This window comes from Coregonus clupeaformis, unplaced genomic scaffold, assembly GCF_020615455.1.
Source record: "Coregonus clupeaformis isolate EN_2021a unplaced genomic scaffold, ASM2061545v1 scaf0072, whole genome shotgun sequence".
NCBI classification, from domain to species: domain Eukaryota; kingdom Metazoa; phylum Chordata; class Actinopteri; order Salmoniformes; family Salmonidae; genus Coregonus; species Coregonus clupeaformis.
Genome location: NW_025533527.1, coordinates 153,324 through 167,405, shown reverse-complemented (window position 1 = coordinate 167,405; position 14,082 = coordinate 153,324). Strand labels below are relative to the sequence as shown.

Below are 14,082 nucleotides of genomic sequence, written 5' to 3'. Positions count from 1 at the left end.
CTGGCAGGCCATCATCAAGTATATTCAATGGACCAGGGAGACTGGAAAGCATCTCAACTGATTTGAGGAATGCACAGTCCTCTTCAAAGCTCTGTGGCGCATTCTTCATTCCTCACCGACCGGCAGCCTGCAGGACTGGCCTCCCTCAGCCTCAGAAAGCCCCAACCTGCTCCCAAGCCGTGTCAGTGTCACATCTAAACAAACAGCAGGAGGCCATTCAAATTGCATTTAAGTTGCATTGCCTGTCTATAGCGCAAACCCATTAACAGAAGAACATGATATTGTGAGTTGAGATCTATTTGCTGCTCATGCTGGGTTGAGGGGGTCTGAAGTCAGACAGGGGGAAGAAAGGAATCTATTGGCATGTTACTCACTTAACCAGATATTATATGGATTTGCAAGATTACAAAGAGCTGTTGGAACAAAAGCAAGGCAGCTCTACAGTTAGATATTTGCATGTCATAGGGGAGTTGTTTGTGGTCATTTGTAGGTTGCCTTTGTGGTCCAACTTTGTATATTTTCAGTTGAACTATGTTTGTTGTCCTAAGGAAAGAGTTACTCTGTCACAGTTGAGGTTATAAAATAACACAGGAAAGTCAGTGTTTTCCCTACTCAAGATCAATGATTTGCCTCGGAGGGAAAATGTATACTGGATGTTTTTTTCAAGTACAAACTAGGTCAATGTTTTCATGTGATCGAAAAGACAGAAAACATTCTCGCACACTATCACTTCCTGTTACCCATATATGGATATCTCAATTGTTAATTGAACATTAAAATGAATTATCCTCATTTGATATACACTACCGTTCAAAAGTTTCGAAAGAAAAGCAATTTTTTGTCCATTTAAAATAACATCAAATTGATCGGAAATACAGTGTAGACATGGTTAATGTTGTAAATGGCTATTGTAGCTGGAAACGGCTGATAAAAAAATAAATAAAGAAAAATAAGGAATATCTCCATAGGTGTACAGAGGCCCATTATCAGCAACCATTAGTCCTGTGTTCCAATGGCACGTTGTGTTTGCTAATCCAAGTTTATCATTTTAAAAGGCTAATTGATCATTAGAAAACCCTTTTGCAATTATGTTAGCACAGCTGAAAACGGTTTCGCTGATTTAAAGAAGCAATAAAACTGGCCTTCTTGAGACTAGTTGAGTATCTGGAGCATCAGCAATTGTGGGTTCGATTACAGGCTCAAAATGGCCAGAAACAAATAACTTTCTTCTGAAACTCGTCAGTTTATTCTTGTTCTGAGAAATGAAGGCCATCATCAAACTGTCACTAACCAGAATAGAAAGAGGAGTGGGAGGCCCCGGTGCACAACTGAGCAAGAGGACAAATACATTAGTGTCTAGTTTGAGAAACAGGTGGCTTACAGGTCCTCAACTGGCAGCTTCATTAAATAGTACCCGCAAAACACCAGTCTCAACGTCAACAGTGAAGAGGCAACTCCGGGATGCTGACCTTTTAGGCAGAGTTGCAAAGAAAAAGCCATTTCTCAGACTGCCCATCTTTAATTTTTTTTTTTTATTGGCCAGTCTGAGATATGGCTTTTGCTTTGCAACTCTGCCTAGAAGGTCAGCATCCCGGAGTCGCCTCTTCACTGTTGACGTTGAGACTGGTGTTTTGCTGGTACTATTTAATGAAGCTGCCAGTTGAGGACCTGTGAGGTGTCTGTTTCTCAAACTAGACACTAATGTATTTGTCCTCTTGCTCAGTTGTGCACCGGGGCCTCCCACTCCTCTTTCTATTCTGGTTAGAGACAGTTTGATGATGGCCTTCATTTCTCAGAACAAGAATAGACTGACGAGTTTCAGAAGAAAGTTATTTGTTTCTGGCCATTTTGAGCCTGTAATCGAACCCACAATTGCTGATGCTCCAGATACTCAACTAGTATCAAGAAGGCCAGTTGTATTGCTTCTTTAATCAGCACAACAGTTTTCAGCTGTGCTAACATAATTGCAAAAGGGTTTTCTAATGATCAATTAGCCTTTTAAAATGATAAACTTGGATTAGCAAACACAACGTGCCATTGAAACACAGGACTGATGGTTGCTGATAATGGGCCTCTGTACGCCTATGTAGATATTCCATAAAAAATCTGCAGTTTCCAGCTACAATAGCCATTTACAACATTAACAATGTCTACACTATTTCTGATCAATTTGATGTTATTTTAATGGACAAAAAAATTGCTTTTCTTTAGAAAACAAGGACATTTCTAAGTGACCCTAAACTTTTGAACGGTAGTGTAAGTCTGAAAATCTCTACTATATATAATTTGGTAATTAACCCCATCCCCGGCCCCGGCCCCCAACCCACACACACCCACAAGCAAACCAGCTGACCTGGCCCAGTAAGGAAAGAGGTCCATGGATTCCTATCTGCTGGGTAAACATCTTGGTTTATATTAACCAAGGATGGTTACAGAGCCTAAGTAAAAATTCCAGTTTCTCAAGGCAACTATAGAGAAAACAGAAACAAATATTTGTGTGGGAAAGTTATGGTTTCGTTTGTGAGGAATGATGTTTTTAAAATGCGTACAATGTGAATGTGTTTTACAATGTCTCTCTTTTTTCTCTCTTTCACCCCCCCCGCCCCTTCTCTCTCTCTCTCTCTCCTCTCTCTCTCTTCTCCTCCCCTCTCTCTCTTCTCCCCCCTTCTCTCTCTCTCTCTCCTCCCCCCTTCTCTCTCTCTCTTCTCCCCCCCTCTCTCTCTCTTCTCCCCCCTTCTCTCTCTCTTCTCCCCCCTTTCACTCTCTCTCTTCACCCCCTTTCTCTCTCTTTCCCTCTCTCTCTCTCTCTCTCTCTCTCTCTCTCTCTCTCTCTCTCTCTCCCCCTTCTCTCTCTCTCTCCTCCCCCTTCTCTCTCTCTCTTCTCCCCCCTCGCTCTCCCTCTCCCTCTCTCCCCTGTCTCTCCCCATCTCTCTCTCCCCTGTCTCTCCCCATCTCTCTCTCTCACCCTCTTTCTCTCTCTCAGGGAGGAGAAGAGTGAGCAGCTGCTGGACTGCAGACAGGAACTGGACAACATGGAGACTGAGAATAAGAGGGTTCAGCAAGAGGTGCAGGACAAAACCTACCTACTACAGCACAGAGCCATACAGAACAACTCAATACAGCACAGAGCAATACAGAACAGCAGTATACCACCCTGCATCCCACTGCTGGCTTGCCTCTGAAGCTAAGCAGGGTTGGTCCTGGTCCATCTCTGGATGGGAGACCAGATGCTGCTGGAAGTGGTGTTGGAGGGCCAGTAGGAGGTGCTCCTTCCTCTGGTCTAAATAAATATCTCAATGCCCCAGGGCAGTGATTGGGGACATTTCCCTGTGTAGGGTGCCGTCTTTCGGATGGGATGTTAAACGCGTGACCTGACTGTGGTCACTAAATATCCCATGGCACTTGTCGTAAGAGTAGGGGTGTTAACCCCAGTGTCCTGACTAAATTCCCAATCTGGCCCTCATACCATCATGGCCACCTAATCATCCCTAGCTTCCAATTGGCTCATTCATCCCCCTTTCTCTCCCCTGTAACTCAGCATTGGACAGATGAAACTAGCACAACATATAGACCATCACATTACCGTCCAACCCCAGAGCAGACTGATGCCTCACTAGTGTGCCACAGAATGTCAACACAGCTGAGTAAACAGCAGGAGTCAATTACAGCTGATGTCAGACAGAGCTCCCAAACCACGTCACATCACACGACTTAGCACCAGCATTACGCTACTTAATACACTAGTACACACTATCTATCTGCCTTGGACCAACGTGTCGCTCCTGAACTCCAGCTACACACTTTCACAACATAAACGACACACTAACCGTGCTGCTGAGCTATGCCAGGCATCAGTCCAGCTTTACAAGCCTGCCACACAAAGCTGGCCCAGACCACTAGACAAAAGCTCCACCCATAAGACCTCATGTCACCTGTGGTGTCCTGACTGCCCTCAGAGTTATACAACACATCAAACCATCGCCACCACCTTCTGTTTTAAATGCTTAATCATTAGGTTAATGCCCTTAGCCAATTAGTGGCTGAGCTATCTATAGCTTGGCTAACCCCTTAGATGTAGACAAAGATGTTCTTTTATTTATAGTCTTTGTTGTAAACATAATTTGCAGCGCTAGGGAGTAGGGTCCACCACAACAACATGGCAGAGGTGCTTATTATTGTGTGTGTGGTCATTTCAAATCTCTCTTCCAGAGAAGATGACTGACTCATGACACTATTGACTAAGAGGAGCTTCAGCCTGTCTCTGTGTATGACTGTCATGTGTGTCTACCTATATGGTGTCTACCGATACAGTCCACGGTGTCTACCGATACAGTCCACGGTGTCTACCGACACAGTCCACGGTGTCTACCCCTGCGTGTGTGTTTGTTTACCAATATGAATTATGCCTGGTGCAATGCATGTATATATAGTGGGAGTCTGTGTGAAACAAAAATCGTATATGAGTGTGACACTGACATTAAGTGTTTTGTTTGTCCCCTCCAGAGCCTGCAATTGTTGTCGGACGCGCGTTCTGCCAGGGCCTATCGTGACGAGCTGGACGCTCTGAGGGAGAAGGCCGTCAGAGTGGACAAGCTGGAGAGTGAAGTGGGACGGTACAAGGAGAGGCTCTACGACATTGAGTTCTATAAAGCTAGAGTAGAGGTACGCCAAAACAGAGAAATAGCACCCAACAAGCTTGGAGTGTCAATGAAGCATTCATTGGGTGTAACATAAATGTATTGACTTGTTGTCCCAATGTTGATTGAATGCGTGGTAGTGGGGATGGTAGTAGTGATATGGCTGTGGTTGACGTGTGTGTGATATCTGCTGGGCCCTACAGGAGCTGAAGGAGGACAATCAGGTTCTGCTGGAGACCAAGGCCATGCTGGAGGACCAGCTGGTAGGAACCAGGGCTCGCTCTGACAAACTCCACGAGCTGGAGAAGGAGAGCCTGCAGCTCAAATCCAAGATCCACGACATGGAAATGGTGAGGGACAGAGGAAAAGTTAGTGTGTTTTATGTGTGGGATTAGGGTTAGGGAATCAAACAGACATGGTGGTATGACTGATTTTGCACTCTCTTTTTATGGAACCATCTCTGAAGAATGCCCATAATATACTGTAGGGCTTACCATTTGTGGAGTCGTCTGACAGTATGTTATGTGTATGTTGTCTGTCTGTGTGTTCTTTAGGACCGGGACATGGACAGGAAGCGTATTGAGGAGCTTCTAGAGGAGAACCTGGTCCTGGAGATGGCCCAGAAACAGAGCATGGACGAGTCTCTCCACCTAGGGTGGGAACTACAGCAGCTCTCCATGACCCCTGACCTGACAGAGGGTGAGCAGCCTGGAGCAGCAGCCCTCAGCACTGGGGCTCTGGCTCCAACCCCGGCCCTGGCTTTGGTCCTTCATACACAGACAACAGATTGGATTGGGTTTATTTACACATGACTAACTCCTGTAATTAATATTCAATGACTCCAAGTCCCAGATTAGCACCGGCCTGGATTTGGAACAATGTTAATGGGGTTAACTGGTTTTGGATCAGGATAAACCCTGTTGTTTCCTCAGTAACTACAGTTAGGGATATTCTATACTTCCTCATCCGTTGGGGGGACTTCCTACCACTATAACAGAACCTGTAGCATCTGCATACAGTATGTTGTTGTGTGCCTAACATAGGGTTGGTTTCATTGTGCAGTGCCTCAGAAGTCCCTGGGCCACGAGGTAAATGAGCTGACGTCCAGCCGGCTGCTGAAGCTGGAGAAGGAGAACCAGACCCTGCTGAAGACTGTGGAGGAGCTGAGGGGCTCTGCCAGCAAAGACGCCCCCGCACGTCTCCTCAAGGCCGACAAGGAGAACCAGAGGCTCACCCAGAGGGTCAGAGCAGCTTTTATACTTGTATAGAATATATACTGAAGTCCACTCACTTGCTTCCTGAACATTTCCCCTTCTCTAGCCCACCCAACACTGGCTCCTTATGTATCAACAACATAACAATGGCTGCTTGCTCTTTACCCCTACTGTAGCATCTTGGTCCAGCCCCCTATATTTCACCCCAGGACTTGGCTTTCAGGCCTCTTAGCTCCATGACACCAGAGGGAGTAGAAAGAACAGAGTAAATCTTGAAGACCATTTCCTATTCTCTCTCAGCCTTGACGCTTGAAGGCCCCTCCGTAAGCTAACTCTCGGCTATTTTCAGACACTTAAGCCTTCTCTGTGCTCTCCGCATAGAATGCATGAAATGTGCCTTTCTCACACAAAGACTGAATTAGGCAGCACCACTGGATCGGTCATTATAAGAGCCCATTTTTAAAGTGAATTGTACATTAACAGCCGTTTAACTTGCTGCCTGTAGACAGGCAATAAGTAGGCAGTTTTGAGTTAAGCTGCTTTGACAGAATTAGGTGCTTGTGGGATAGCTCTGATATGATTAGTAATAATCAGCCTGCCTTTTGAAGAGTTTACCCTGCAAGTGTGGTGTGTGTGTGTGTGTGTGTATACAGGACGCTTGTAGTTGCTGTTGGTGCTGCAGCGTTAGTGCGTTATGTGTTGAGCAGGAGAGGCAGAGGGAGAGAATAGAGGATGAAACAGCCACAGTGAAAGGCTTTTATTTGTAGATAATTCAGCCCCCTGCCGTTTGTAGAGGGTTTGAGTGAAGTGAGTGGTAATTAGCTAGTGCAGTCAGACAACAGAGAATGGAACCAATGTTCATCAACTCTGTGGCCTTGTGGTTAGTGTCTGCCCTGAGATTGGAAGGTTGGGAGTTCGATTCCCGCCCGAGTCATACCAAAGACTATAAAAAATGGGACCTGATGCATCTCTGCTTGGCACTCAGCATTAAGGAGATGGATTGGGGGTAAGGCCCTGCGATAGACTAGCATCCTATCCAGGGTGTGTACATCAAGCTGCCTCACGCTACAGAAACAGGAGATAGACTCCTGCTCCTATGAGCCAAGGCTTGTGCAAGATTCATCGGAAGGGCCTTATATGGACCTGCCTACGAGTCCCTTTAATAAAGGGCATGTGTTACAACACTGCCACTGTGATTAGATAAATAACATAATCAGCATCAATTCAGTTTTATTTTTGCAAATTAAAATTCAAAAACAGGCTCTTCAATTTAACAGTGATCGAATCACAATAGAATGGTGCCCAACTGTGATGGGTAAAGGTGTGGTAGACCTGCCTGTACTGCACACTCTGATTGTGTCTGTGATCTAAGTGACTGGGTGCCATGGTAACAGTGTGTGTCCTGTGTGTGCCTGCAGTTGGAGCAGCTGGAGAGTGCGCTGAACACAGACAGGGAGAGTCTGCACAGTGCAGAGAGCCTCGGCACCGATCTGATGAAGGAGAAGTCTCTGCTGGAGAAAACCCTGGAGACACTGAGGGAGAACTCGGAGAGACAGGTACACACACTCACACAGACACACAGTTACGCCTACAGTCGCACACAGCCACGCACGTCTATGCTCTAAATACAAAACAGACATTTTTAGGTGGATCGAGGGACTGGATTTGTTTTGATCTGGTCTGGTTCCAAGAGTCTCCAAACGACATTACTAGCTACTTATTGTGTATCGGGATGGAGTTTTCTTAGGAGAGAGCAGTCTTTGTGCTCTCATTCTCCCAACTAGTTGGAGAGCTCTGTGTGGCTTGGGGGGTAATGAAAAGCAGACCGAATCTAATGAGGTCACGGACACAGGGTGTTTAGATTGATGATGTTTACAGTGAGAAGACATGGACACAAGCCAGATCTCTGTTGAACCTACAGTACACCACAGCGTTGAGAACTAGGGCCAGGAGTTTTTCCTGACCACTTTACCTGACTAGGAAGAATTCAGGACCCTAGGTATAGTCTTCTTAGAGCACAGAGTTTTTCATGGACGAGTTTACCATATTCAGGAAAAACTCAGGGCTCTTTTCATATTAACCCCAAACTGAAACATGACTTGAGTTGATCTACCGTACCGCCACTCTGACGTCCTCTATGTCGTGTCCCAGGTGAAAGGCCTGGAGCAGGAGAACGAGCACCTGACCCAGACCGTCTCGTCGCTGAGGCAACGCTCCCAGGTGGGCCCTGAGGCGCGGGTCAAAGACGTGGAGAAGGAGAACCGCGTGCTACACGAGTCCATCCGGGAGACTAGCTCCAAACTCAACAAGCTGGAGTTTGAGCGTAAGCAGCTGCGTAAGGACCTGGCGGTGTACAAGGAGAAGGGCGAGAGGGCGGAGGAGCTGGAGGTGGAGGCGCAGCGGCTGGAGAGGGAGAACGAGGCCCTGCAGAAACGAGTAGCCAGTCTGGGCATCGCCTGTGACAAGGTCTGCCTCTGCATGCATTGGTGGCTGTATAGTTCACTTCTAGTTGTCTGTGTTCCTGCTGTCTATCTTGTGCCAATGGAGTCACATATTCCTTACTTTGTTGTGCAACTCCCATCATATACAGTAGATTGGACTTCGAATGAGAATAAGTTATTTATTGATACATTTTCCCATATTCTCCCAAATCATCAGGTGGCGTCTCTGGAGAAGGAGAACGCAGAGCTGGAGGCTGAGGGCCGTCGTCTGAAGAAGAACGTGGAAGGCCTGCGGAGCACATCCTTCCAGCTGGAGGCCCTGGAGAAGGAGAACGCCCAGCTTGACGAGGAGAACCTGAAGCTCCGCAGGGCTGCCGAGGCGCTCCGCTCGGCCGGGAACAAGGCGGCTCAGCTGGAACTTGAGAACCGTGAGCTGGAGAGCGAGAGGAGCCAACTGAAGAGGAGCCTGGAGCTGCTCAAAGCCTCCTCCAGGAAGACGGAGAGGCTGGAGGTGAGCTACCAGGGCCTGGACACGGAGAACCAGCGGCTGCAGAAATCCCTAGAGAACAGCAGCCGCAAGATCCAGCAGCTAGAGGGGGAGCTGCAGGACGTGGAGCAGGAGAACCAGAGCCTGCAGAGGAGCCTGGAGGAACTGAAGATCTCCAGCAAACGTCTGGAGCAGCTGGAGCAGGAGAATAAGACTCTGGAGCAGGAGAGCTCTCAGCTGGAGAAGGACAAGAAGCAGCTGGAGAAGGAGAACAAGAGGCTGAGACAGCAGGCAGAGATCAGGGACTCCAAGATGGACGAGGACAACCTGAGGATCAGCCACCTGGAGAAGGAGAACCGCTCGCTGGGCAAGGAGATGACCTCCTTCAAGGACTCCTGCAACCGCCTCAAAGACCTGGAGAAGGAGAACAAGGAGCTGGTCAAACAGGCCACCATCGATAAGAAGACCCTAGTCACTCTGCGAGAGGTAATGATGTAGCTACTAACTTAGAGAGGCATGTTGTAATGTTAGGAGATGTATTGTAATGGTAATGCATTGGGTGAATGCCCATAGGTCTTCAAATGTGCATTTAGATGATCGATAAAGTTCTGTTATAGTCATTGCACCTGCATTATGCAAGAAGTAATAGAACCAGAGCACTATGTCAACACTTTTTCTCAAACTTGGAACTCCACTGTGCTCCATAAGTATATTATTCATTAATAAAGGATTGAGCTGTAGGGATTATAAATGTAGAGTGACTCTGGGTTGCCGTTTGATGTTCCAGGAACTGGTGAGTGAGAAACTGCGGAATCAGCAGATGAACAATGACCTGGAGAAACTGACCCACGAGCTGGAGAAGATAGGCCTCAACAAGGAGAGGCTGCTGCAGGCCGAGCAGAGCTCTGACAATGACAGGTAACACACACACACACACCAATCAAGGTTCATAGTAGGCACTCTGCCACCAATATAGTGTCAAGACCTTGAATTCTTTCCAGGAAAGATCCTTGGTCTTTAATGATTGTGAATGTCCCTTATCTGCAGGTACAAGCTGCTGGAGTTCAAGCTAGAGTCCACTCTCAAGTCTTCTCTGGAGATCAAGGAGGAGAAGATAGCTGCCTTGGAGGCTAGACTGCAGGAGTCCTCCAACCTCAACCAACAACTGCGCCAGGAGCTCAAAACTGTGAGTTCCCAAACAATACAGTACAGCAGCCCAGAGGACCAAAACTTTATCCTGGAGATTCTGTGTTATGTTATTTAACACATGACTCAGAGAAATGCTGAAATGCTTGTCAGAGGCCATTTATTATTTATTCATTGTGTTATCTATTCATGAGGTACCAGGAGCCTGGAAAACACAGATAATAGTCTCCGATGCACGTTGTTCAACTCGAAAACTACAACCCTTGCCGCTGGGGTGCCAGAACAGAGAACAATGTTAGCATAGGTATATTTTTGGAAGGTTTTGGGGGATGGAGGTTTAACCCTTTTACCTTTGACCTTTCCAGGTGAAGAAGAACTATGAGGCCCTGCGACAGAGGGAGGAGGAGGAGGAGAGGATGGTGCAGAGCTCGCCCCCCAGAGGAGGGGACAGGGAGGACTCTCAGGCCGTCAACAAGTGGGAGAAGGAGAGCCACGAGACCACCCGGGAACTGCTCAAGGTCAAAGACCGCCTCATCGAGGTGGAGAGGAATGTGAGTACACTCCATCTAATCAACAACTCAAAACAGCCGTCTTAGATACAGCATGTGACAGTGATGTGTCACTGTGAAGGGTCTCTACATATAATTAATGCATGTGTATATCTTGTCTGTCTGTCTGTACACCATCTACAGAACGCCACCCTCCAGGCAGAGAAGCAGGCCCTGCATACCAACCTGAAGCAGCTGGAGACCCAGAGCAGTAACCTGCAGGCCCAGATTCTGGCTCTGCAGAGACAGACTGCATCTCTACAGGAGAACAACACCACACTACAGACCCAGAACGCCAAACTACAGGTTCCCTCTGTTGCTCCCTCACTGCTGTGCCCTGAACCCTATTTTCTGGCCTTGTCTACACTGCATCTATAGCCTGTATTCTAGTTTAAACCCTCTTCAAGCATGTCTCTTCTCCACTCTGCCCAGTGACTAGAGATAATTCCCCTCCACAACATCTATTTTGATTTATTTTATGGCAGCGGTTCAACAAAATCTTGGGTTGTAAAATCTACATCAGAACAAGATTCGGCTGCATTCTGCTGCAAGCCAAAACTAATTACAACTTTGAACATGTCTGTGCTTGTGATTTGTACTGGCAAAAAAACATTTGACCACTGATGTCTAGGACATGCAACGTCTCAACCATCGGAGTGGACTGGAGGGACGGGCTGGCTGTGTACACAGTGCCCCCTGTTGCTCAGAAGTGACACCTACATCTATTCAAATTATTTTATGGGGTTCTTACACTGGTTTTCACATAATCAGTTAATCTAATCCAATGCTATTCCTAGCAGGACATGACAAAACCCTTGAAGAAACAGTTATAGTTAAGGGCATTTCTGATTGACTGAGTTCAGACTGCTCAGATCATCTAATCAGAAGTCTTGTTTACCCCCCTAGGTTGAGAATTCAACACTGAACTCCCAGAGTGGCGCTCTCATGACCCAGAATGCCCAACTGGCAACGCAGCAGTCCAGCACGGAGAACGAGAAGGAGGGGGCGGTGAGGGAGAGGGAGGACCTGAGGTCCACCTATGAGATGCTGCTAAGGGACCATGAGAAGCTGGCTGCCCTGCATGAGAGACAGGCCTCCGAATACGAGGGCCTCATCGGCAAACATGGAGGCCTGAAGAGTGCCCACAAGAGCCTGGAGTCACAGCACAGAGACCTGGAGGACAGGTGGGGTTTCTACTGGGGCTGTTATGTGCTTACAGCATACTGTAGCACAGCTGGCATACCATCACTTACTTAACCACACGGCCAAACACACATATGCACGACAGTCTTACTATGCATTCACCTCCACTCTACCAATACACAGCACTCAAGTCAGAGACGCGCATAAACGCACAGCTGCTGTTCACTAACAGGTAGTACTGTATTTACAGGTATAACCAGCTGCTGAGGCAGAAGGATCAGCTGGAGGAGCTGGAGAAACAGCTGAAGGCACAGCAGGAGAAGATGCTGTCTGAGAACAAGAGCCACAAGGCCACTGCTGCAGACTACCACAAACTGAAGGAGGAGAATGAAAGGTGAGTGCTTCAGGGTTAAACTGAATACCGTATGTATAAGGAACCGAGGGGGAGGAGGATGTGCCCTGAGGTTTACTTTGGGGTGCAGGGAACATCCCTTAACTGTCAGTCCAGGTGCAGAGAAACCTGTGCAACAAGATTTTTAGAGAGCGAGGGAAAAGAAAGTCTGCATGTTTTGAGTGGCAGCATGCAGACATTTTAAGTGGTTGGTTACAATTAGAGAACTAACCATTTAGCTGTTATTTTCCAAATGAAATGTTAATTAGTGTATTTTCCCCTTCTTTCATAAAGGTCTCTCCCTCAAACCACGGTTTGACATGTGCCAGGGACTATGAGTAAAGAATGTGCTGTTTGAAACCCATTATGATGTCTCTGTGTGTAGGCTGAACATGGCACACCGCCAGCTGGTGAAGGATAATGAGGGACTGCAGGCCGACCATAAGAACCTGAAGAGCCAGATGAACGGTGCCAAACTGGAACAGACCCGCCTAGAGGCGGAGTTCTCCAAACTCAAAGAGCAGTACCAACAGCTGGACATCACCTCCACCAAGCTCACTAACCAGTGTGAGGTACGGTTACATACTCCTCAAACCCACTTCTCTACCTACCACTCACCAACCAGTGTGAGGAACTACAATATCGGCACCACCTTCCCACAGACCGACTAGATTGTAATTTGCATGTTCCACATACACTGCTCAAAAAAATAAAGGGAACACTTAAACAACACAATGTAACTCCAAGTCAATCACACTTCTGTGAAATCAAACTGTCCACTTAGGAAGCAACACTGATTGACAATACATTTCACATGCTGTTGTGCAAATGGAATAGACAACAGGTGGAAATTATAGGCAATTAGCAAGACACCCCCAATAAAGGACTAGTTTTGTTGCAGGTGGTGACCACAGACCACTTCTCAGTTCCTATGCTTCCTGGCTGATGTTTTGGTCACTTTTGAATGCTGGCGGTGCTTTCACTCTAGTGGTAGCATGAGACGGAGTCTACAACCCACACAAGTGGCTCAGGTCGTGCAGCTCATCCAGGATGGCACATCAATGCGAACTGTGGCAAGAAGGTTTGCTGTGTCTGTCAGCGTAGTGTCCAGAGCATGGAGGCGCTACCAGGAGACAGGCCAGTACATCAGGAGATGTGGAGGAGGCCGTAGGAGGGCAACAACCCAGCAGCAGGACTGCTACCTCCGCCTTTGTGCAAGGAGGAGCAGGAGGAGCACTGCCAGAGCCCTGCAAAATGACCTCCAGCAGGCCACAAATGTGCATGTGTCTGCTCAAACGGTCAGAAACAGACTCCATGAGGGTGGTATGAGGGCCCGACGTCCACAGGTCCCAACACCGTGCAGGACGTTTGGCATTTGCCAGAGAACACCAAGATTGGCAAATTCGCCACTGGCGCCCTGTGCTCTTCACAGATGAAAGCAGGTTCACACTGAGCACATGTGACAGACGTGACAGAGTCTGGAGACGCCGTGGAGAACGTTCTGCTGCCTGCAACATCCTCCAGCATGACCGGTTTGGCGGTGGGTCAGTCATGGTGTGGGGTGGCATTTCTTTGGGGGCCGCACAGCCCTCCATGTGCTCGCCAGAGGTAGCCTGACTGCCATTAGGTACCGAGATGAGATCCTCAGACCCCTTGTGAGACCATATGCTGGTGCGGTTGGCCCTGGGTTCCTCCTAATGCAAGACAATGCTAGACCTCATGTGGCTGGAGTGTGTCAGCAGTTCCTGCAAGAGGAAGGCATTGATGCTATGGACTGGCCCGCCCGTTCCCCAGACCTGAATCCAATTGAGCACATCTGGGACATCATGTCTTGCTCCATCCACCAACGCCACGTTGCACCACAGACTGTCCAGGAGTTGGCGGATACTTTAGTCCAGGTCTGGGAGGAGATCCCTCAGGAGACCATCCGCCACCTTATCAGGAGCATGCCCAGGCGTTGTAGGGAGGTCATACAGGCACGTGGAGGCCACACACACTACTGAGCCTAATTTTGACTTGTTTTAAGGACATTACATCAAAGTTGGATCAGCCTGTAGTGTGGTTTTCCACTTTAA

General features: G+C 47.7%; 1 protein-coding gene across 5 annotated transcripts in view; it reads left to right on the top strand.

The window, feature by feature from the left end:
- LOC121553629 (girdin) overlaps positions 1-14,082 on the top strand; it is an 80,776-nt gene that overhangs the window by 49,023 nt on the left and 17,671 nt on the right. For all 5 annotated transcript variants that reach the window (XM_045213018.1, XM_045213017.1, XM_041866888.2 and 2 more), the window contains exons 9-23: positions 2,984-3,065; positions 4,504-4,662; positions 4,841-4,987; positions 5,192-5,336; positions 5,700-5,878; positions 7,270-7,407; positions 8,003-8,317; positions 8,510-9,265; positions 9,567-9,697; positions 9,827-9,965; positions 10,291-10,476; positions 10,618-10,779; positions 11,380-11,657; positions 11,867-12,010; positions 12,393-12,579. In XM_045213018.1, coding sequence (XP_045068953.1) covers positions 2,984-3,065; positions 4,504-4,662; positions 4,841-4,987; positions 5,192-5,336; positions 5,700-5,878; positions 7,270-7,407; positions 8,003-8,317; positions 8,510-9,265; positions 9,567-9,697; positions 9,827-9,965; positions 10,291-10,476; positions 10,618-10,779; positions 11,380-11,657; positions 11,867-12,010; positions 12,393-12,579 — 3,148 coding nt within the window. The remainder of the gene's footprint in view (positions 1-2,983; positions 3,066-4,503; positions 4,663-4,840; positions 4,988-5,191; positions 5,337-5,699; positions 5,879-7,269; positions 7,408-8,002; positions 8,318-8,509; positions 9,266-9,566; positions 9,698-9,826; positions 9,966-10,290; positions 10,477-10,617; positions 10,780-11,379; positions 11,658-11,866; positions 12,011-12,392; positions 12,580-14,082) is intronic.